General features: G+C 34.8%; 1 protein-coding gene across 8 annotated transcripts in view; it reads left to right on the top strand.

Moving 5' to 3' along the window:
* LRRFIP2 (LRR binding FLII interacting protein 2) overlaps positions 1-25,518 on the top strand; it is a 57,956-nt gene that overhangs the window by 12,478 nt on the left and 19,960 nt on the right. For 7 of the 8 annotated variants that reach the window (XM_056334678.1, XM_056334681.1, XM_056334680.1 and 4 more), the window contains exons 3-4: positions 7,872-7,958; positions 25,339-25,383. In XM_056334678.1, the coding sequence (XP_056190653.1) occupies positions 7,872-7,958; positions 25,339-25,383 (132 nt within the window). Of the gene's footprint in view, positions 1-7,871; positions 7,959-9,427; positions 9,479-12,294; positions 12,349-12,439; positions 12,485-15,548; positions 15,591-16,546; positions 16,613-18,068; positions 18,144-18,881; positions 18,930-19,003; positions 19,049-20,455; positions 20,504-20,601; positions 20,656-22,862; positions 23,001-25,338; positions 25,384-25,518 lie in introns of all 8 variants that reach the window. The other variant, XM_056334686.1, reaches the window with a different exon arrangement.

Genomic DNA, 25,518 nt, shown 5'->3' on the forward strand with positions numbered 1-25,518 from the left:
GTTGCTGTAATTCCTAGTATTAACCAACTTAGTCTAAAGAGAACTTTTATTGTAAAGGAACAGAATGCATTTCTTAGGATATAACAGCAGAAGCCAGTTAATGAAACTAAGTTCAGTCTTTAAATAACATCTGATTTTCCTGTGCTGTACATATGCCCTATCATTTGAGGCTGGGGAAAAGTTTTCAGTTACCACACTGACATAGGGCATGCCAGTTCTCAGTGCATGGATATACAGAGTAGATGTACTTTGCTGCTCTGAGGTCATTATCTCAGCAGCATGGCTTGCTTATCTTTTTATTGTCAAAGGGTGTTTTGTTCTTCAACTTCCTTTTCTAAAATTACCTATATAGCAGATGTTACTTAGAACAGTTGAATTGAGTCCCGTAATCCAGAAGTCAGATGTCTTGTGAGGAAAACATTCCTAAAAGATGTTCTAGGTATCAAGAGATGGTAAACAGAATATGCTGAAGTAAAATGCTGGCACTCGGGATGATCTGCATGGAAGAACTGCACAGGAGTGCTCTGGCATTCACAGCGATCACAAAAAGGTGCTAAGAATTATCAGAGTTTGTAATACCAGCAAAGAATTCTAGTGTAGTATATGAAGTTTGAGGGTGTTTTCCTCCAAAAGTTAAGATTTTGGGAAGCAGTAATCTTAATCTTTCTCACCGCTCTTAACTTGACAAAATTGAGATTTTCTTGCTCTATGGGACTTGCAAAAAACATGTGATATCTTCCTTTTGGTACCAATAAGCATCTGCTTTCTAGAAAATGTGGTCTAAAGAATTCTTTGGTACTGGTCCCTTAAATTCCTTTCTGTATAGTAATTTTTCTGCAGTGGTTGAATCTGATGTGTCATCTTATATGAAAATATTTAATGGAAGGCAAGGGCACTATCATAGGATCTCTTTGTGAGATTTCTTTCATTTTCTCCATCTTTCCTCTGCATCAGAAAGCTTTTCTTCTGTTTGTTGTGTTTCTACCCCTTCATTCACTGTAGCAGTAGCACTGTTAATGTACAGAGCGGTTTCGTATCTTTTCCTTGCTATGAGAGTTTGTATTGAGACAAGCTCTTCTGCAGTGCCTCTGCACTAAACAAAGAGATGGTAAAACATCAACAGTGGTGGAGTTACTGCCTTATTCCAAGAACTTCTCAGTTACCAGACCTCTTTCTTTGGCACCTACTTTGTATTCTGTTGTGTGTTACCCTTTCTGGCATTGAATTGCCTGTGCTTACTGAAACTGAGGAAGACTAAAGGTGATACACTTATCCAGGGACAGGGATCTACTCAATCCTTTTTTGGGAACAATGTACTCCATATTCAGTGTCTTAAGAGAGATTAGTTGCAGTTGATGAGTTTGGAAGTCTTTCTTTGGTACAACAGAGAGGATTACCAGTTTATTGAGTTCGATTCAAAAGCTGTGGGAACAGGTATAGGTATATTGTCTAGGCATTCCCTGCAAGGAGAAAAGGAACTCTGAGTATAAATGCACCCAACTACATTGAAGTTAAGTATTGGTAATTGTCTTCTGAATATGACAAGGTTAATGTGGAGTCAGGTAATCTCTTATTAAAAAAAAAAAAGATTAACAAATTCCTATCCCTTGAAAACACGAAGAATTCCTTTTATACCACCTTCTAGTTCCTTTTTCTAGCCGTTGTAACTGAAACTGTTACCTTTCTCAAATTGACAAAGAATGTAAACCAGAGTCTGTCTTGTGGAAAGTTCTGCCTTTCCAAATGACAGATAGGGATTGTCTAGTGTGACTTGGGCTCCTGTCAAGATTACGTTCTTACAGTCTACACTGGATATGGCTGATAAAATCTCAAGATCTGTTTTCCCTGTGGGTTTTGTTGTGGAGGTTCTCTGCTTATAAAATTTTTCAGGACAGAGTATCATCAGCTGACATCTGTATTACTGTTTAACTTGTCTTTTAATTTACAGACAAGTTGTGTTTATTTGGACTATTCAGTAACAAACTGTTGTCACTAGACATCTCTGACTACTTGAGACCTCTTTCTCCAAGACCAGCCTTACGTGCAAGAGTACAGGTTTCAGTCACTTCTGTGTTCTTACACTGACTTCATTTCAAGGTCAGATACATTGAACATGATGCCAGATAGTGAGAAGACTGACTTGCCATCTCACCAGCCTCAACCTGATAAGCAGCATTTGAAGGGACAATCAAGATTTATCTTATAACCTTCTATTCTTCAGGGATGAATAACTAGCTGACAAAGAACTAGAGGTTGTGGGATGATTGCATCACTGTTCACTTGATGGCCACTTGTAGTATCTTGTCTGTACTGTTCGGGAACTGTTCTCATAACTGTTTTCACTGTAGATCAGGAGCCTGGAAACTCCTAAGAGGTGGTTTTTTTATGGGACAGAATAAAGATTCATTTGGATTTAAAATTCACTCTGTAATTGCTCAAACTTTGGGCAGAGAGTAAGGAATAGTTGTTTTTCCTTTAGTAAAAAATGTCGTGTTAATTGAGAGGGTAGAAAAAGCCAAGAGTTCAATATTAAAATGTTTGAAGACTATATCATGATTTTAAAACCAGATGACAACAGTCTTTGTCGCATTCAATCTGTTCAAAGTTCAGTACATGTTTCTCTCTGCATACAGCTTGAACTTTTCTTAAGAAGACAAAACCCCAAAGAACTCCACTCTCATACAGAGATTGTCTTTGTAGATGCTAGATGATTTTTTGTTTTAATAAGAGATCACTTACATATTTGTAAAACAGCTGTTTCTACCTCAGCATTAATTCAAAATTTTGTTTGCAGTTTGTAATAGTGTTTAAGGATATTTTACAGGAGAAGGTATATAGAGATTTTCTAATCAATATATGGATCTGGTATAATAAATAGAAAAAAAATAACAGACAGCAGAAATAAAGAAACCTGAACCTTTCAGTCATATAAACCTTAAGTTTTTGTTGTTTATAGGCTTTACATTATAGGCAACTGGAGAAAGAGTAGGGGCATCAGTAATAAGTGGAAGGCAGATATTCCTGAGGAGGCCCAAGAAACACATTTGGCCCATGAGTGATGGTGTTGCCTTGTGTCTGTAAGAGGTAGTAAGGAGAGGAGGAGGTTAAGAATCATGGAAATGAGAATACCAAAGCAATGAGCAACAAGAGAAGAATAATGCTGCATGTTCACATAATAAGAAATGATGTGATAAACGTTATATGAAAGTGTGTAGCAGTGCACTGAGAAATCCGGTGACTGTGAAACCCTCATCCTGATGCTTTGCTGGAGCACGCGGCGCACCTTGGGGCTGTGCCAACACAGAGAGACCGGCCTTCCTGGGCCTCCTGCCTCGGGAACTGCAGGACTGTAAACATCACCTAGCCCTCAGCACAGCGAGCAAAGGAGGTACACATATTGTAGCCCATGATGACAAAATAATTCTAATTTTTCAGTGAAAAGCATTCCTATTTTCTCAGAGGTGAATAACATTGTAGTATAGCCTGTGATTTATCCTTATGAAGCTTCTGTTGCTGCATCTGAGCTAATTAATGAATCCCCTCTTCTACAGTATGAAAATAACAAACAAAAACTATTGCTTTCCAGTGAATTCGTCCCACCATGTTGAGTGAGGAGAAGCGTAACATCTGTCTCCATAGTGTAGATGGGCGTTATGCTTCTCCTCACTCAACATGGTGGGAAGCTTCTACCACATTGATGCTGTATACTAATATGTTTCTTACCTTGGTGAAGAACTTGATTGTTGCGGTGAAGAGATGAAGGAAAAACACATCAGAAGGGGGATACTCCAGGCTCAATCTTTACAAAGGCATTCAAATTAAAACCTGGGGTTTTTTTCCCTTTCTCCTTTCTTTCTTGCCAAAAACATCTTGGATGTTATCCTTGGAAGTTGACAAAAAATGGTTTGAAATGTTTTCAAAAGTCTGTGGCTGAATATGTATTAAAAAAAAAAAAAAAAGAAAAAAATGGGTTAAGCAGAGATGGTCTTCTCAATGATTGTTAAGTAGTTGTTGGTAATTGGTTATTAGGTTAAAATGAAGAAACTGACCATGTCACCTGTAATGGAAGGAGAACATCCTTGTGCTACCCCTATGTTTAATAAACATGCAATAAAATAACCTAAGCAAAGTGAGTACTGCTCCTTAGCTGCTTGGAACACAGCCAGAATCAGCATATTCTTCCAGAATGAAATGGCGTTTATGCAGGTGCAAGGAAGCATAACTTTTTTTTTTCATATAATAATTTTTGGTGCCTATCTTGAACTGAAGAATTCCAGGACTCAGCGTTGAACAGATAGCTTTGTTTTGTTACTCGAAGCAAAGCTAATACCCAAAGAAATGCAGATATGGCACCTGACCTAAAATCATGTATCAATCCTTAGGGCAGAAGGCAGAAGATAAGGACTAGTATGAATGTTCTTATACAAAAATTTTACAGATTTAGTTATTAATTCTTTATTAATTGATCTTTTTTCCTATTCAAAGTCTTGAGGGCCCCTTCCTTGTATATCTTTCTACCCGCTGTCTTTTGCTACAAAGATCTTCTATGTAGTCCTTTACTTCCTTTCTTGATCACTTCTCTGAATAAATCCCATGCGAAATTTTTGTATCTATACCTAAGGTTTCCAGTTTGCCATCTAGAATATATAACCAAGTGATTTCTTTCCATTTTAGCCACCAGTGTAAGCGTACTGGTATGACTGTAACAGGTTTGGATATCTCGTATTTGCAGTTGAAGTGTTCAAGAAAATTCAGCTATCGCATTTCTTTTTAGCAGTTAGAAGTCCCCTTCAGAAACTTTTAAAATAAAGTGTCAGATTTTCTAGATCTTAGACAATCCACAGTTTAATTTTTACTTCAGGAATATAGGAATTTGGTATGTTCTCTCACTTTTTAACAAGCTGTACTTCAGTCACACGATACTGTAATATATCTTTATCATAAATAATGTATTTTATTTATGTGTCTGGTCTGAAGTCTGTATAGAGAACAGTGACCAATGCAACTGAAATTGAGACTGTAGTGGCCAGTCTGTGGTTTTCTAAGACTGGGATTTGTTTAATACAAGCTGTAGAAAGCAACCTGGGCTGACCCCCAAGCTCCAGTGAGCAAGGTATAGTGATATATTTGGAAAGATCTTCAATTCAAATACTAATTGAATTAGAAAAGCATTATGACTGCCTGTCCTTTTGCTGTTTCCCTCACACACAGACACCCCCTCCCCAGAAAAAAAAAAGGGGGGGAGGGTATCAAGATTTTCTTCCTCTGCTGCTTCTATAGTGCAAACAACTTCATCTTTTCTGCTCGGTTGTCTATCCAAAGCTGTTGTGGCACTGTGTTTCCCTTAGCAGATATTTAAAGACTTCATTTCAATACAGCTGAAGAATTTAATTTCTGAAGAGCTTGTTGGTGGAAACTTTTTTCACAACTTTTATGGGCTTCTTCAGCAATACAGTAGAGTGAACAGCAGCAGCCAGGAAGAAAATTGATGTCCTTTTAAATTATGGCTATTTCTTTATTTATGTTAATTTTTAATTTCAATTACATAGTTGTTAACATTTGTCTGCATGCTCTATAAATAGCGTGAAGTCTGCTCTAACAGTTCTGCTGAGAATAAAGAATTATTTGGTATGGTGACCTTTCAAATGGTCATGTGATTTGTCCCTTGCTCTAAGGTATGGTAAAGGAAGCCTGAGAACCGTGTCTTCAGCTGACAAGTTAACTCCTTGGTCTTTTCGAAACTGTGTACTTTTTAGAGGAATCTATTTCCTCAGATTAATAATTAATATAATATCAAACCATTTTTTGCTTAGAATTTTCTCTAAAAAGATAAAGGTTTTATTATTCAATTTCAGGCACCCATTTTATGATAAATGTTTGTAGAATTGTCCTGTTGTTGAGGGTTTAGTCAATTGGAAGAACTAGTTTCCCCTCTACAGTAGGAATGTGAAAGTTTGGTGTTTGGCCGTAGGAGTAAGAGTGGTGAAATGTCAATTGATTTTTAGTGTGAATCAGTAAACAAATGCACTTTCTATCTTTAACAATAAAGCCGTGCCAGAGTCTGAAAGCTAGATGTATGTATCTGCTGATCTGTAGACAGAACTAAAACTAGACATAGCAGCTGGTTGAGTCCTTTCTCTTTCTGTGCTGCGTAGGTGTCTACATGAAAGTATATGCCACTGACCTGTGATTACAGACAGTAACAGAGTAGGGCTGCAAGTGAGAAAAGACTCCCTGTTGCATGGGAATTCCCTTGCTTTTATTGTCTGCTGTCATCAGGTAGGAAGAAAAGTAGCTTGATGCTGCTCTGAAAAAGGATTACATTATGGCAGTCGAGAGTGCTGACACAGAATCATTTCACCCAAGTGTGCAAAATAGAGGAAACAGTCTTAATGAGTAATTGGAAGTTGAAAAACTATTTCAAGTAATAAAGCTACAATGTGTTTATCTTCTTTATTGTTGTAATTTGTCAGATTTTTTCTGTTTGTAGTTGAATTGTAATTTAAAGTTAAACTCTGAGTTAAATACCCCTTTTTCCTGAAGCACAGTAAAAGAAAGTTACTTGCAATTGTAGTGAATTTTACAGGTTTCTAATACTTTACATAAACCTATGCTGTGATAGAGGCAAAACCAGAAGAAAACTATCCTTAACCAAAGGCAAAATCCCATTGAATTTTACGTTTTTAAATTGAAATATTTTGGATGTTGGCAGTTCTGAATTTTTGGCTGCTGGTATTTCTCAGAAGTTTTTAATTAGTCTTAGATAGACCGATGGAATTTTTAGCAGAAAACCTGTCTTCAAACAGATTTAAGAATTTAAGAGAAAATTTTCACCATCTCATTGTTCAAACATGAAAAAACTGAGCTTGCATTTTCCTCAACTATCAATTTTATGTCAAAAAAATATTGCTAACCAACTGATTAAATTGGAGGGAGCATTTAGGGTCTGAAAGACTGTTTCTTTTTTGGTTGAGGCTGGATAGAAAGTGGTAAAAGCATAAGAGTTGAGTAAGCCAATAACCAGGTTTCACACGTAGTGCAGATATAACAGCTTTTTGCCACTGAAAAAAGGGTGGTCTCTCTACTGTTTGTCTTGCTTGTCTTTTTTTTGTTCGTAAGATCCTTATACAAGCAAATTCATTTCGCTAATACAGCAGAAAACTCAGAATTTTTTTGTTCTTGTTAACTTTCTGCTGTGCTCATTAGTTAGATTTGCTTGCAGCAGATTCTTGAGTGCTTGGAGCTGTGTCTGCAGAAGGTGTTGGGAGTATAAGGGCTTGAATGGATGGGTAGGGAAGTCCCTTTATGGTGACGGTCACTGTTTGTTCTTGAGGAATCTTAAATTTCTTTCTTAGATTTTGTCCAGTAGTGGATCTGATTTTGATTGCCATTTGAAGTAATTCCATTTCTAAGTGATATTCGCTTTTTTAAATAATTGCAAATGATAGCAGAGCCTTTAAATATGACATGAACAGTACTGGTTTAATATCTTCGGTTTGATTCTTTCTTTTTTGCTTTAATGTCTTCCTGTGGCCGAAGATTCTGCAGCTGCATACAAGCCTGTTTAAATACTATGCATAGGGAAAGTCCTGTTAAAGTCTGAAAGACAAAAAACTTCAGATTAGTGATAGTAATATTTCTGAACTCAGTTCTTCTATCAACATGTAATTCTTTTGATGTAATGTTCTTTTTACAGAGTTAGGTATATATCCTTTCTGAAATGCCATCCTGAGAACTTCAACTTCCTTACCACTTACATTTCATGATGTTAGATTCTTAGTGATTTCTGTGAAGAGATTATTAAATTAAGTACTTAAATGATTATACAAAAAATGTCATTTTAAATTTCCGTATTTTCAATTTCTGTGTAGGCAGAAGCCAGGCTTGCAGCCAAACGGGCAGCTCGAGCAGAAGCAAGAGATATACGTATGAGAGAGCTGGAGCGACAGCAAAAAGAGGTAGTGTCAATCATTAGTAAATAGTGCAGACTTTTAGTAAAAGTCTTAATGTGCCTTATTTCTGTACTTGCATCAGATTTTGTCTTTTGGTGTAATTCAGCTGCGTGCTACTATTTTCAGCATCAGGCAACTGCTAGCTTCTCACTTTCCCTCTCTCACATGCCCTCCTCTTTTGCCTAAGGTTGTATAGCTAAAAGGGTAACTTGCTTTGTTTTGTGGCATCTCATGAAATATTAATCTGAACATTCATTATTAACTTCCTTAATAGTTACACTTGTATTGTGGAAAAAAATCTAGACAAAATAGGCTGTTAGCACTCTTGCTTTCAAATTAAAAAAACAAAACATTTTAAATGTGATTTTTAAATTCTAGCGAAATCAGATGCTTGGATGTTTTACCTTTAACAAATGCTGTAAATCAATGCTAGCAATCAAAATGGGCAAAGATTAGTCAAATATTTATCTTTAGATATTTAAAAGGCTGAGGCTTTGCTTGTTACTGCTTTTTTGGTTTTAAATGAGCAGGAGAGCGAATATAATGATAATGTCCAGAACTCAGGCTGGCATAAACAAATTTTGCATAAAGAAGAACAGTTTTCAGCTTCTAATGTGAAGTTTAATGTTCTCTGGATTTGAATTAGTACATCTGTGTCTTGAGTCAGCTGGTGACTTTTGTGCTTTTGTAAGAGTAATTACTTAACATATGGCAAATTCTTTGCTGCTTGTTGCTGTGCAAAAGGTCCATGTAAACATGGATAACTGGCAGCACAGCATAAATAATAAATGTGACTGTATGACTTTTTCATACAACTATGAAAAAGAGAATTATTTTGCTCTGTTTTTACTGTATTCATAATATAATTAGCAACTGGATAATTTGGATATGTGCCTTTGGATATGCGCCTTTGGATATGCAGTTTTCAATTTCTTCCCATATGGATTATACTGAAAGTATTCACAGTAAATATCTATTGTCAGGATCTTTATGTTAAAAAAAAATTAGTAGGTTTGGGATAATATTTTCACATATAGTTTTGTGTTGCCTCATACTTTTTTTTTAAAAAAAACCCCTTATTTCTTGAGTAAAAAGATTAGGAACTAGATTTTCAGCAGTCTGGTTATTTCAAAGTTATTAATTTGATTCAGGTTTTGATGCAGCATGCGAAAGACCGAAAACTTCCTATTTATCATGATTACATTCAAATCCATGTATTACTGATAATTTGGGGGTAGTTTTGCTATGGTAATAACAAGTGCAATTTTAAAAACATGGTTTTGCCCAGGTTTTATGTGTTTCTTGTTATTCCATACTTTCAGTTTTCTAATTGCTGTAGGTATCTGATATTATACTGAAGATTACATGACAATTAACGTAAATTTTTCCAAATCTTTGATTTAGGAATCCAGTTTTGTGTGGTTATTAACCTATATTGTAAATGTTTTGTTTGTTTTTGTTTTTACGTTCTGTAGTTTTCTCAGCATTCATATGATAGAAAATGGGCTCATATCCAGAAATGGATGGTAGGCTAAAACCACCTGTTGTGCATGTTTTTGCCACTCAGAGAACTAATACAGGATTTGGAGGAAGCAATTTACTAATGGTTTGCTGTGTGTCATTTCAAAGTGTTTTATTACTGAAACCAGTTACATGTAAGCTATGTATAGATGTGGATATGCAGGGTACTTTGTGGCAGCAAAAGACAAACTGAAACGAGATTTATTTTCTTAAACTGGAAAGTGTTTCGGTTTTGCCATGTGCTGGTTAAAGTCATGAAAGTATTTTACATGAAATTACATTAGTTTCAATCTAGGTAACTATTTTTTCCATAGTAAATGTTTTTATTGCAATTAACTTCTAGAGTTTTGAGTTTTTTACTTTTTCATCTTAGCAGGCTTGCCTTTATTTGCTGCTGCTTTGAGTCATGTAGCAAATGCTAGTCTTCTCACTGATGATTATTTCACTTCTAAGACTTAAAAGATTAATCATAAAAGAAAAAAACCCAAAAAAATCCAGACCCAAAAAATCACATATGTATCATCTGTATCCTTCTACCCTTTGCCCCTCATTTTCAATTAATAATGATAAAATATTTGACTGTTCATTTATTTAGATTAAATCCACTAAGCAGGAAGAAGTAGAGCTAGTTGGGTTGCAATTTGAGAAAGCTCCTGTTCAATTTATGTTAATTTAGTGCAGTATTTCTTTAGGGAGTTCCTTTCAGAAACTTAATGTACCTCTTAAAAAGGCATATGGGAGATGTGAGTTTCTTTTTATGTTTTTAGGGGAGTGCTTGCTGAGTGTTTTGGACCAAGAAGATTTTAGTAGTATATGCTAAGAGTAACCATAATTTCAAATAGCTAAAACTACCGTGATGGTTAATCAGCACTTCTGTTGAGAAATCCGAGAACCATCATTAGGGTTTTATTTGCAGTTGTCCTGACTTTATATTGTCTCTTTGCCTAGCTGACATTCATGTGTATATTAGTTCTATAGTCACTTGTAAATAACATAAATTTCTGGTGTCTCTTGGTAGAATACACATTTGAATGCTTTTTTTTTGTTGGAGAACAAGGGTTTTCAAACTGTGGAATGCAGATTGCATTTGTGAGCAAGTTCACTTTGAAATTAATGCCACCTTCTTTTTGCACTTGTAAGAGGCACATCTGCTGCAGGAGGTTTCTGAGCAGATGTGTGCACTTTCCTCGATTGGGAGACCTAACCTGTTTTAGATAGTGAGTTTTTCAAACTTAAATACTTAGAAATTGAGTTTGATAGCTACCGGCAGCAGCTATCTGTTTGTAATATGTACTGTGGTAAGTACTTCGTCCTTTGACCTGAAAATGCTAAATACTCAATGCTGGCTTTCTAATTTTTGATTGTACACCAGGAAAAGACTCATTACCCAAAGTACATTACCTACGGAAATGTACAGAAAATTGTGCCAGAAGCTGAAGTTTTGCATTATAAGATCGTATTATTAGCTGGGGTGTATACCAGTGGTTAGGAAGAATCTTGCATAAATAGCAAACTGTCTGCTTGCAAGCTGCAGATAGTATTAACAGGCATTTGTCCATTTAGACCACAGGCATAAAGTATATTTAAAATTGGTAATGATCTGTCTATAATATGTTTAAAAGTTCTACGGAATAAATGTTCATTTTAATCCTCAAAGTAGATGCTATAGAGAGAAAGACTAAAGTATCATTAGAAAGTTAAACTTACACACACATACCCTTTGGGAAATTATTTTCTTGTAGAGTATTAGCTAAGCCTCTTGAATAGTCCCAAAATAATATTGAACAAGTTAATGTACCCAGTAATAATGTAGCAAATAACCATGTGACTATAGGCAGTATGAAAGCAAGCTTTAGACTTTGGATATCCATCTATGATCTAGAGGCTGACCTTTTAACTGTAAAGATATCTGGCTTACAACCTTCAGAATATTTTGACCTATTGAAAACTGTAGGAAGTGAGGCATGTAAAGAAGGATTCCTCCTTTGAGCTCTGTTGTATAGCCTTCAAGTGGGATAGTTTAAAATAAGTTATTCTTAATACGCTTACCTACTGTTAACTAAAATTTTGGGAAGCTTATGTCATGTGAAACATTTTGATGCTTAATTTTTAAATAGTTGTACTTTTGTTCCTGCTGCTTCTCACATATTCCTTTGTGTGAGGCAAAATGAATGTTCTCTGCTCTTTCAACAGAACAAAAGATAAGTTGCCTCAGCTGGTTGTCCTCCCCCAAATTTTATAAGCTGGGTTTATTATTTTCACTGTCACTGTAGAGCAGAACTACCTATAGAATTTATAATTGACCAATTTGCTTAAGAAGCTTTGTTTCTATAATAAAGGAGAAAATCTGAAGTATGTGTGAGGAAACAGAGAATGAGAATTTCTATTAGGGCTAAAATAACTTTTTAAAATGTTCACATTCTGACTAGTAATTATAGTAAATTTCTTACTAATGTACTTGGAGTTTCGTAAAGCTTTTCTTTAATTTTTACTTTGATTTCTTAATTTAAAAAATCTTGTACTCTTTTCTGCATTAATATAGTAATCAGAAAAAGGATTGACTACTGAACAGTGATTACTAATTTTATTAACCCCCTTTATTTACGTCTCTTAATGTAGTGTGTTGGCATACTTACCCAAATTGGGTGAAATCACAGTTCTTCTGACTTGAGTGAGTTCTGTTGCCACACTTGATTATTTGAAATTATACACAGCATTAAAAGTGCTAACAGCATGTTGCTCACCTTTGCTTGCTTTTGCTTTGTTGTCTTTATTTTTTTTTTCCCTCCTGTGGAATAACTCTGCGTTTCTTCTTTCTCAGGAAGATTCAGAGAGGGCCAGGTATTCTCACCGGTCCAGTCGACATTCATATTTGGTTTGTGTTCAAACTGTGTACTTATTCTTTTCCATCATGGCTTTTTTTTTTAAAAAAAAAAAAAGTTTGGGTTTTGTTTTCATTTTCTTAGGGAGCGGATGATGCTTCAAGTCTTCTAAGTATTAGCAGTTTTAGAGTCAGTATTTTACATCATGTCTAATGTTAAAAGTTAATCTAGTATTTTATTACCGTCAATGTTAACAAGGTAGTTTATTTTTATGTATTTCAGTCTTTGCATTTGAAAAGAATCTTTGTTGTCACATGTTCTTTGACTATGTTTTTACTGTAAATAGCTCATGCTTCTTTTTTCCTTTTCTACATATATTTCTTTACAGTATATTTTTGTTGCTGAAAATAGACAAGGTGTTTCAGAATTGTTTGGAAATAGATGTAGTTCAATTGTCAATTATTTGAAATAACATAGATCTAATAACAAGTTGTAAGTGTCATCTTTTAGTGTAATTCCAGTCTAATATGATTTATTTCTTTTTTAAAAAAGCTGAGTAATTGTGCTCAGACTTCAGATATTGCCAACTAGTAAAAATTAATTGGGTTGTCTTTAAATGGTAGAGTATTAAGATTCCTACATAAGTTGTCAATTGTCTTGTGGTTACAACTGTACATCAGATCTCATGGTCAGATGTGAAGGTGCTATTAATGATCAAACAGTGGTCTCCTTTAGATAATTCACGTGGTGGGGGTGGGGAAATCTCTTGTTTCTCCTGTCTCAGAAATTCTGCAGTCAAATTTTGTTAAATTAATTAATACTACTGCTGATGCAGTCATCCTTAATCAGTGCCACTTACTGCAGATGAGTAATACTGATTTGTAACTTGGACATTCATTCCAAACTGATGCTGGTGGTTGTCTGCTCACTGTTGTATCTTTTCTTGCACTCTTTATTTTATCTTCTTATAACATCTGTGGAAGAACAAGTAGTAGTACATGAGGATACAATTTAAAGAAGGGTTTGGTATGATGCAAAGTTTGATTTCCTTGAGAATGTGACAGTAGCAAAGACTTACCTGAATGATACAACGCATACCAAAGACTGCTAATGGAAGTATTTATTGTATCTACAGGCTCTCCTGTATCCTCTTTAGGTCATATATGGTGCTCAAGAATGGTTTTGTTGAGGGCTTGCAAACATTTCCCTGGTTTTAGTAGATTTTTGGAATTAGCTTGTCATGGATCTGCATATAGGTCTGGAGAGAGACAAAATAACTAAAATACAAGAGTTGCTTTTGTTTAATTTGCAAGGTGGAGTAGGCTGTTTCTTTGTGTGACTTTAAAAGAGTGATTGTCACTAAGAGGTTTCAGCAATTAAATGTAATCTTTGATTAACTAAATTTTGTGTAAGGTCTTGCAAGTGCTGGTGTTAAGTGTTTCTGCAATTTAGCACACAGATTTTTACCAAATGAATCCTTTGAATCAGGTAGTGTTGACTACTTTGCAAACAGTAAATGGTTTACAGAAAAAGCATGTAAAATATGTGATGTGGTGACACTTTTAAACTTGAGAGCTGGTACAGGTTTGTTCAGATCTGCTCTTGCCTTGGTTAACATACAAAGTATGCTAAGAGAGAAATTAAGAAGTTTTCCCTTGACTAAATTATAGGGTTTGAACCATCAGATAACTGGGCTAATTTTTGGGTGGCTTACTCAGAATTTCTTTGACTGCCTTGGTTATTTTGTGCCTTTCAGTGAATAGAGCTTTTAATTTTTTTAATATATATTGATATATTTTTTTTATAATTTCATTCTTAAGAGTTCTTTGGATGTCAGTGGGTCTCACAGGAGCAGAGCAAGTACCTCCAGAAGGAGAGATCTTGTGGTGTGTAGCCTGGAATGAGCATGATTTGATGTGTTCACATTATAACATTTTCTGTGTCTACTTACCAAAGAAGTAGTTTGGTAAAAGCATGCTTGTTTATAGAAAACAGTAGTAACTGGACTGCTGAAATGATTGAAGTAATCAAATGTTTTGTGAGAGCAAGTTTGAGGGGTCAAAGAAAATGCAAAGTGTTCTGTCAATAAGAAAACAATATAAAATAATATGAATTAAGCCTGGATTATATTAATTTATGAATGAATACAAAATCTAAAACCAGGGAGGTTTTGATGTTAATTTGATCTCTAGAAGGAATTTTCTTCTTGTAATCCTCTCAGTAGTTCTTATGTTGAAAATTACACTGGGTAGTACTCTAGAATGCTATTACTATATCATGTAATGTTCTCAAACTACTGTCAATTTCTTATTTTGTTTGGTGTTTTAAGGAAGTTTAGGATGATACTAAGTAATATTTTGGATTGTGCTTTGACTACTCTGAGAATGGCCAAGTTACACCTGTGAAATTTTAAATGAACTGGGGAAAAAACAAGCTTGTTTTGAAAGTTTAAGATTTGTATGCTTAAAAAAACAATAAACACAACAGATTTTGTCTTTGTTGAGTAACAAGAAACACAGGGACACTGGCTAAGCTGTTATTACAAAGCTGTTTATCTTTGAAAGTTGTCAAATCTGGTAGACGAGCAGTCTCTTTACCCACAGGTGGCCATTTAATCTCACTATTCCTCCTTTATCACTCACTTGCTCCATCTGAAAACACTTTTATCCCTCCCTTCCCCACCTTTGATTCCTCCCTTGATCCCATGATGCATCCTTGCATCCTGTAATGTCTTCCATGCCCTGTGGGCAGTTACCTCCCTCAGTCTATGAGGTGCCCTGGAGAGCCCTCAGAGCATCCTGATGGGTTTCACACCTGGACAGCGGGGATAATTGATGCTCCTCTGGGCTCCTTTGCCTGTGTGGAGATGAGCCTTTTGTCACATAACCTAAAAAATACTGTCTCAGTTTAATACAATTTACCATATGAGAATTTGTTTAATTATTTAAAACTCAGTTACCAAAATGACGTTACATTTTTCACATAATCTACTGTGGTCCAAAACAATCTTGCTTTTCAGAAATTGGGATACTATCAGGAAAAAACAATTTAGATTTTATTAAAAAGTGTTCCAGCCTCAGAATGCCCTTTAGATTGAATAAATGGCATTTCTTTAGGTATAAACTTTCATAATTAGTAGAATATGTTTCCTTGTAACTTCCTTTTAAGTCTTTTTAGTAATTTATTTTTTTAAAAAAAGTTTAATCTTTTTTTTTTTAACGTCATGATTTTAATGTCTTTTTTTTTACTTCAGTATGACAATGCTAAGGATAGATCTGCAAGATACTTGGTCCCTGTATGTTAACACTTTGCATGTCTGAGTGAAGACTGCTGTTGTGCTTTGTTTTTAAGGTGTAATGACACTAACTAGCTATTTTGAATTATTGATCTCAAAATGTATATAAATTTGTACTGTCACACATTCAGAGTTAGAATAGCAGTATGATTCTAACCCTTCACATAGAATGCACGTATAAACTTTTCCTGTGAGAAAATCTCATGAATTCACATTAGACAGCTGTATTACAGTAAGCACTTTTTAGTATTTATCTGTTATTTCTAAACTCTGTAGTGAAGGGACATACACAGAATAGACTTGGAGGACATACATTTTTTTTAAAAAAGATATGTGTGTATGCATATATTTGTATTCTCAATTTCTGTGTAGAAAATTAACTTAATTAATGGAAAATTATTTAAATCCTGAGAAAAAGCAGGTGATTTGTATACCTTTACTTAAAAAAAAAATTCTTACTATTGTTATGAAGTGATGGTCGTGCATCACATTCTTATTGGTATTGTGCCAAGTAAGATTTGTGTGTGTCTTCTTAAGCAAAGACAAGCACCAAGTACCACTAAAAGGCATTTGTAAGCAGCTGAAAAAGTTGATTTTGTTTACGTAGCAGTGTTGTCTGAATTATCTACAGATAGGCAAACACAATATAGTACTTAAAATAGCCTGTAATGTTAAGCTTTTTTAGTTTATTTATTGGGTCTATATTTTTGTGTGAAATGTGAACACTGGCTTAAGCCAAGTCTACGTTCATCAGAGATAAGGTTGGTTGTAGTTTCACTTAGCAGTTGTTTTAGGCAGCGATAGAAGTATGGCATGTTATTCTAATCAAGGAATTAGAATTTTCTGTGGTGTTTCCATTGTAGATGACAAAAGTTTTAAACCCTTATGTTTGACTTTATTTTAAGATTGAAGAGGCTGTTATATAGTGGTATTAATTTTCTAAATTTTGTTCTTAGAGTCATGCTTACAGTGAATCTTATAGTTCAAAGAAGAAAGCTGCTTATTCCCATAAAGATTTATTGGTTAGTTTTCTACTGTAATACTGCATATAAAGATACTAACTGTGTAGAGCTACATACTGATACAATTATGGATGAATTTATTAGTTTGCTGGCATATACTGACATAAATGTTTTAAGGAAAAAAGGAATTGCTAGTATTGACCTAAATTCTGACCTGGAGTTGAGTGTTTGAAACTCTGCTTGTGGCAGTGGAATCCCATGAATGGAATCAGCAAAATAGAAATCACATTCTGTTGGAGGCCTGGGGGAAGGCTTTTGGAACTATTTTTTAAAAAGTGGCACTTATTTGAATTAAAGTTTATTCAGTCAGGATGGAGATACATGTTCTGTTGTTTATGCTTTGTCCACTATCAGCTGGAGGTATTTTAAATACCCATGTACAGCAGATTGAATAAACCATAAACTCTGATGTTATCCCAGTGAACTGTTGAGAAAGGCATGTGGATTACTGTGATCTTCCAAACACTGTTTTACAAAGTTCAGTGTGAAACATGAATACAGTGCCAAGAAAATAAATATTTTTTTATACAATTTTTCAGCAGGTTTTGGCACTGATGAATTAGCCATTGTGTCAGGGACTGGGGGAGTCAGAGCAGCAGTGGACACCTTTGTTGAGACAAAGCTGAAATAATTTTTATATTTACTCATAATTATTTGTATTGCAGCACTTCCCCGTGCTGTTTCCCTGTTCCCTCAGTTCTTAAAAAATTAACAGGAATCTTTCTGCCTCCTGTGGCCTCTTGAGATATGAAGCACTACATTCTGAAAGCTCTACTTTTTGCCATGTCTTCATCTCTTTGTTTTTCCTTCTTTATATATTGGGGTTTTTCCTCACATATACATATAGATGCAATTTGTGTAGGAACCATCAAGACCAACAGAAGTAAGCCAAGTGTAATCGCTAGGCTTTCAGCACGTGCACTTGGTGTAAAGAACAGCGGTAGGGTACAGACTAATGCTGATCACATAAGCATCCATCCCTTGTTAAATTCTTAGGCATGTCTATCGTTCTGTCTCCCCAAACGTGCCGATGCAGGATGGTATCTAGTGGAAAACAATTTTCAAGCAAATAATTGTACTAATTATTAGCAAGTTTTGTCGATTTTTTTTTTTTTTTTTTTTCTTTCATGCTCCACTTGTCATGGTTTAGATAAACTTTTCAGGGTTTTCTTACTTATTCGAGAGAAATTAAACCCCAAAACTATTTACTGCTTTGGGCATGGCATTAAAAATACAGTTAATGATGATATACAGAATATATAAGTAGTTCTTGGGCTTATTTACGCTTTACTCGCTTCAGAAAGTTATATGGATTTTCAGTCAACCATTGGGATTTTCTTTACATCGTTCTGTACAAGCTCTAAGCTTGGGAATGTTTGGGCAATGTTGAGATGGAACTTTTACAAGATGTACAAATGCAGTCTTTGTTTTCTCTTTTCTTTTTTTCCCCACACAGAGTGGAATTTACTATGATCAAAGAAACTATAGCAGCCTTAGATATAGTAAACCAGTTTCTTCCTACCATACTCGGGTCTGTCTCCTTTTCCTATATTATTTTTTTTAATGTGTATAAAATACATACTTGGTTTTGCTTACTTATGCTATATGCAGCAGACTTGCCTCTCTTTCTTTCTGTAACATTGCAAATTATTACAGTTAGTAGTAGTTACAATTGTATTTCTTGCTTTAAGGGTTGGCTTTTATAAAATGAATGGATAACATGCAAGTTATTCTGTTTTCTGCATATGTGAGGTTTAAATTTTAAATAATGTTTCATGATTGCTGTATGATATAAAGAAAACAACTAGCAGCTGTGACATTTGCCTTTTCAAAGTCCTACAACAAAAAAAGTCTTTAAGTTTAGCACCAATATATTACTGTAGAAGAAAGTGTAGTACAAAGGATAAATCAGTGGTCTGTTGTGAGACAGGTAGTATCTTCCTGTACTTGGGGCTACTGTCGTGGTCAGCTTTGAATAACTACCTAGAGGAAATTGATGTGCCTTTTGAAAACGACTTAATTTCTTATAATTCTCTTCTACGCATCTTCTGATAAAAATACTAGATTGCTTTAATTAACATTTTAATTATGATTTCAAAGGTAATAGGTTTTCTTGGAGTGTTTATCATTCTTAAAGCTCCTGTCTGTTACAGAGGTAAAACTTAGCATTTTTATTTATAGAAATTTTGGGGAATATAGAGCAATAGATTAAAAAAATAATGTATATAGAAAAAAGTGTTTCTGACTTTTTCTATTCTTCACACTACAGTCATCTTCTCTATACAGTGATCCAGTGGCAACAACTAGAAGTTACAGGGTTAGTACGATATAATATCTTATCTTCGGATGTTTGAGTGACCCTCAGATGTAAAATTACGCTTTTCTTTATAGGTGTCTGCTTCTGTAAACACTGGTTTGATAAGAAGTATCAGTTTGGTTCGTAAGCACCATTTGCATGGTTGCTTTTAATTTGTATTGTATGGCCATGGGGCTTGGCAGTATTACATGAGCATTGTTTTCATATTTTTAAATAAAGCTGCAGCTTGTGTGTATTGTTTTGTGGAGGCATTCAGCTTGGGGTTTTTAACATCATTAAATTGCCTCTTTTAAGTATTTCAGTAGTTGCTGGTTTGCTCATCTGTTTACAGATAAGCATAAAGTTTATGAATACAGCAGTGATGCTGAAGAGATTAACAAGAAGTTAATCCAACCATACTAAAAAACAACTGCATGTATAATACTAAAAAAAGTATTTAAATAAGTTAGGCATTTGAATGGGAAAAATCATTGTCAGGAGATTACAGAACTTTGTGGTGAATACACTTGAAATATTTTTAAGTAAGATGTCGTATTTGAAGTTAATAAAAGGCAATAGGATGAAAATCTAATTGCATCTTCACAAACTAAAAAGTATCTAGAAGCACCATACAGATGGCTAAGATAGCTCTACAAAAAGTTGTTGTCTTTAAAATGTGACATGCGTACCTGATACTTTATGGCTTTTGCTGCTACAATAGTTCAACTTATACTGCCATGTAGAGTCATACTAAACATGTGTAGAAAACTGACCTATTCTTATGTAATATTTTTATAGAGCTAGTGAGATCTTCTGAACCTGGATTGCAAGCAGAGATAGTTTACTTCTCTGGCTTTGTGCGTATTCTCAAGGAAATATTAGAAGATCCAGTGAGACAACAAGACTGTAATGACTGCTATTATACATAATAGTATATATATAATACATATAATATAGATATTTAATATATATATCAGTATATAATTCTGATATACATATAATTAATTCTACTTTCGGCTAGCAATCCCTTCATAGGTAGGGAGAAGGCAGCATGAGACTGTAATTTTTATTTTTTTTTCAATTGTCTTGCTCAGAACTGCTTTTATTATCCACTGCTGAAATAGATTTCAGCCTTGCACCTTGAGATATTTTCCTTCAGGAAAACTGGCATACATGAGCACAAAGTAATAGCGCTTCAGTTCCCAGGGTGTATTAAAACTTCTGAAGGGTTCAGAACAGTGAAAACCAAATGGCAGTTTAAATACTTATTTTTCTTCTGAAAATTGTTAAGATTTTGTATTTTCAAAACCAATTTGGCTATTTTTTCAAGGAAATAGATTTATATTTGGAAATAGATATACCTAATAATAGGAGGAAGTGTTGCTGGAAGCTTTCACAAATTGTTTGTTGTTTCAAAAAGTATAATGTTGACTGGAATGTGCACAGATGGGATAAGATGGAGTACAGTGCATAAGAATTTCCATGTATGTGTGGCATAATTACTCCTGAGACTGAATGTAGATGGTATTTCCTTCCCTCTTTCTCAGGCATCGTTGTGTGGTGATGGATTACATAGCTCGTATAGTTCTCGCACTGTAAGTGTAATAGGCTTTTGGTTTCTTCCATTATCTTTGTTTTCTGGAGACAAAAATCTATGAAAATTGTGAAAATTTCCTTCATAACTTTTCTTTAGCCATCTGAATACAGTTACTCTTCAAGAGCAAGCTCAGTTCGAAGTAGTCCTGTGGTGAGCGTTCCTCTTGCATGATTTGCTGAATGCTTTGATACTAACGCACAACACTGATGATCATTTTACTGACCAACACACAGACTTGATTTTTCAGTTCACATCAAAAAAATTCAGTGTCAGAGATGTGATTTTTAGCAAGATGTAAAGTTTTAGCAGTAAGACAGTAAAATGTAGAAGCAATAAGGAATTTGTTTTTTCTAAATGTTTGTAATGTATATAATTGGAAGCAGTTGGAAACCGGAGTATAGTGCGCAGTTGGAGTTGTCACCTTATGCTGTAGTCGGGGCAGCCATGTGAAACTCACTATCATATGCCTGCAAAAGTCTTTCAGGGAAGAGGACTAATGCAAACTTTGTTATATCATGCAGTGAGAAGTAACTGGCTCATTTTTGCAGTGACCAGTATTTGAAACGGAGAGAAATTTGTTTCTGAATCTGTATTGTGCTGGAAGTGTCATTCCGAAGATGGCTTTTCATGCTGCACAGTAACTTTTAAATAATTCTACTCTGTTTCTACCACAGAATAATTGTCTAAGTTTCTTTGGTACAGCTGCTTATTTGTCATGGTAGACAAAAAAGCAGATGAGTGTTCTGGTATGGGTTAAACTGAAACGGTTGGTCCTTTTTTAATTTTTCACATATTCTTAACATTTCACATATTCTTAAATCTGTTTTCATTTGCTTAGTCTCTATAATAACATTTATCAGATACTGTATGTTTTTAGCTACAAGAGATGTCAGAGTGAATTTTTGAGGTTGTAGGAAAAGGGGAATTTTGCTGTTCATTAATGAAGTTCTAAAACCTAAGAGGTATTAACATCCACCTGTAAAGTCTCTCAAACTGTGAAAATACTGCTTGTCTCCTTAGTTTTTCTTAACATTAAGAATCATTCCTGAAGTACATTCTTTATACGTATATAGGAACATACGCATACCAGGTATCAGTATGTATATTTGACATCAATAATGCCAATGTACTATTCACTCATACTAATGAATGATTGAGTCCAAAATATTGGTTTAATGAAATAATTCTGAAAAGCTGATGAAGTAAAAATCTTACTGCTTTCACTTTCTGCTGTTTCTATGGTTAATGATTTGCGTTCTGTCTGGGTAGTGCATTGGAAATTTGCTCAGTAGTTACTGGAAATCGAATGGAAAAGTAGGAGAGAATATGGAAACTGCAGAAAACACTGGTGAAAACCTGAATAATTCTTAAACTGAATCGGGATTAAGATGAGGCTACATCACTCATGTACATCAAGTACAAAGAAATAAAGAATTATTTTTTTAAACGGTGAAAATTGGTTAAGGGCAACATATTTTCAAACTGTTCGTTTAAGTATTTTCGCATATAATCACTTTAAAGCTAAATATAACGTTCACTGTAAATCCTGCATTTTGAAGTAGAACGTTATCAAGACAACACTTTTGGTAAACCTACTCTTCTCATTAAGTACTATTTTTAATACATATGATGTTTTCTCAGTTAAATATTTGACTTAAATGCCCATGGCAGTTGTTGTTACTGTAATGTGCTTAGATATATTTTGTCAATTTTACCACTGATGTGTAGCGTTAGTGTTTTTTCCTCGCCTCTTTACGTGTCTTTCTTGATGTACAGCTTTGGGGAGTAAGTTTGCCTTCTATTACAAGGCCTCTTAAGAGTTTTGAATGACAGGAAACTCAGATAATATTCATAACTAATAGTGTTGGGATTGTATTGATTTGAAAAAAGACAACATTTATAAATAGAAATGTTTTTTTATTTATCGACTTGTGATTATATAATCTTTTTATGATCTACGAAGCTTTTTTTAAAAAAATAATTTTTGTAGCTTGTTTGGCAATCTGTTGGTGCTAAACCTTTTGTATCTGGAATGCTTGTATTTTTATATTACTCCGAATGAGGAAATTGGATCAATAATAAATGTTGATTGCTTTTAGTTACTGTAAACTGTAAGAATAATAAACATGGGGAGTGTTTAAAAAACAATGCATATGCATGCTCAAGTATTTGTATCAGTGCGGCATGCGTTCACGTAGACACTAAAATAGCGAAACTCTAGAAGTGTGTTTAAGATTTTACAGCTGTTAAACTGTTAGAAAAGCAAGAATAAATGGCAATAATGGAGATTTAAGTTAGGATTTCCTGTTTGGTTTTTTTGAAATAAACTTTTGTTCCTTCTGTGGTATCACCTTCAGTTTTTTCACCCTTCTTCTTGTCTTTTGAAGTCCTCTGATTTTTCTGATCAAAGTGAAACTGCTGCTGACTATTTTAGTCGTTCCAACCGCAGGGGAAGCATTGTTTCCGAGGCAGATGATGTCCAAGGTTTGAATAGTGTGAGTTTAATGCTTGTTGCTATACTGTGGTGAAACTTACTAACCATGGATTTTCTTTTCATACTCTGAAAGTAAATCCTGTAAAAGCATTCAGAGCTATTTAATGGCACATAGGTTTGTTGAGGAGTTGGGGCTGGTTTTTGTTTTAAAATATCTGGAGTCTGAATTTTTAAAAAGCATGCTGGTTTATTTTAAAGGGGATTTTGCCTGTTGCTAGAAGCATGTGTCAAATGTTAACCCTTCACATTTTTTGTATGTGATAAGCTTAAGCATCTCTTAAATGTAAAATATTGGCATGTTTTTCTTAGGGAATTATCAATGTGTATTTTTGGTGTGTATTTTATGAATAATACTGCTTGGTTTAGTGACAAAAATAAATACTTACAACTGTGCCCTTGTTCAGTGCATTTTAAATGTTCGTTCATCCAAGATGAGATTTTGTCAGGATCCGTTACTGGAGCACTTGTTGGCTGTGCTCTTGCATTGAATCCCAAGTCAATAGGGTGTGTTACAGGAAAATTATCATGACAACTTCCCTGTGCATCCCTTCAGTCTGAACGTTGTTTACACCAAACCTAGCTGCCTTCTCTTTGTTTCTGCTGTAAGTTCTAGAAATTCTTGCTACTTCCAGTCAAAACTCCCGTGTTTAATAGTAGCGAAAAAAAGGGAAATTTCTGGTTTCAGACATCTTTGAAATAATAGTCAGGGTTAGTATGTGCAGTAGAAAGTAAAGCTGGGAGAACTGGGCCTATTTATTTGGGCAAAAGGGGATGCTCTTTGGTGATGAGCAGCTTGCAACTGCTTGATTAGGTGTAAGAGCCAAATTCTTTATACTTCTGCCAAGCAGTGCTGCAAGGACCAGCAGCCTCGCACTGCAGCTTAGGACGTTCAGACTAGACATTGTGAGAAGCTCCACGAGGAGGTTAGTGTTGAACTCTGACAAGTGACAGCAATGCTGGAGAACCTCCCTCAGGAACTGGTGAGACTTAGCTAGATAAAGCCGCAGCGATTCTGCTTTGGGTGGGAGGCTGGGCTAGTTGGCTGCTAGAGTAACCCCTACACCCACCGGTTCTGTGATTCTGCTTTCAGATGATTTAATACTCTTATAGTGCTGTGTAACTTGTGCATGGTGTTTAGCCCTGCTCAAAGCACGAGAGACCATTTTTCCACTTCAAATTTTAGCTTTCTCTCTAATAAACATGCTTTTCTGAAAATAATGCCCTGCTAAAAGAAAACGTGGAGGCTGAGACGGGCAATTAAGCTGCCTTGTCAGTTGCTTTTAGTATCATCCTCATCATTATATGTATTATTAAATTCCAAATTTATATTTTGAACTGGAGACTTCAGATCATTTGGGTTCTTCTCGTCATTTTAGTATCACAGTGGTGACAAATATTTGCAATTTACAGTTTCAGTACATCATTGGAGATGCTGAATTTGCTACGGAAATGTGAAACCACAATAGAAGGAACAAGAAAGATCTCGTAAAGCAACATTTGTTTCTACTGTGATTGTAGCAGACTTCCATGTCTCTTCTCCCTGGGCTTGGAGAAGAACGTGTGTTCTTGGGAAAGCAAGATATTGAGATACCATACTCAATGTATCATACTTGTTTTTTTAAAATATGGTGATATGTTAAGGTCTTGATTTAACTCCACCTGTTGTGATTCATAGAAATGAAGAAAATACAGAGATCTACAATATAACTTTGCAATATTAGAGTTTTCTAAATAAGAAGGGGCTGTGGTAGTTGTTTTGCTTAGGCTTCAATACATAAAATATGAATTGAAAGTATTTTTTTAGGTTGCTATTAATTAGTGCACTTCACTTAGGGGCTTTTACCTGAATTGGTTTTGTCCTGATGTAACTGCAGGTTTCAGCAAGAAGATCGAAGGAACAAATGGGGTTTTAATAACTAGGACGTTCACGCTGGTGTCACTGATTGTCTGAAATGCACTTGCATGAAGCTTTGTGTTTGTTATGCCACCAAGTATTGTAGTCACTACCCTGTTGAAATTTAAAATAGTGAAACATGTTTTGTTTTCAGTACTTTAATACGGATAAAGACTTTTTAAAACCTTCTAAAAAAAGGTTTCTGGCTTTTTCTTTACAAGCATTCATTTACTTTACAATTGAGGTGAAACTTGCTTTTTCAGGCTAAATTCTTATTTTTATTTTCTCCTTGTCTCGATCTGTGCTAACTTCTTGATTATTTTTTCCCCCATTGTTTTATTTTTTGTTCTTAAATATTTCTCAGCATCTTTGAACAGAAAATGGTGATTCAGTAGTCCCTTGTTACAAAAGGTGTATTGTGATCACTTTCTCTTTTCACTTTCAGCTGGAAGAAAAGAGTGAAAAATCACATTCAGAAATATTTTCAAGGGTAAGAATTTTTCCTTGAAAAATTACTGAAAAGTCAATGTTCATCCACAGATGTACAAGCATTAAAATAGCTCAAAAAGTATAAAGCTGTGTATTTTTAGCAGAGTGTATTTCAGTAATTTTTAAGAGCTTGCAT

The sequence above is a fragment of the Falco biarmicus genome, chromosome 4, assembly GCF_023638135.1.
Source record: "Falco biarmicus isolate bFalBia1 chromosome 4, bFalBia1.pri, whole genome shotgun sequence".
NCBI lineage: Eukaryota > Metazoa > Chordata > Aves > Falconiformes > Falconidae > Falco > Falco biarmicus.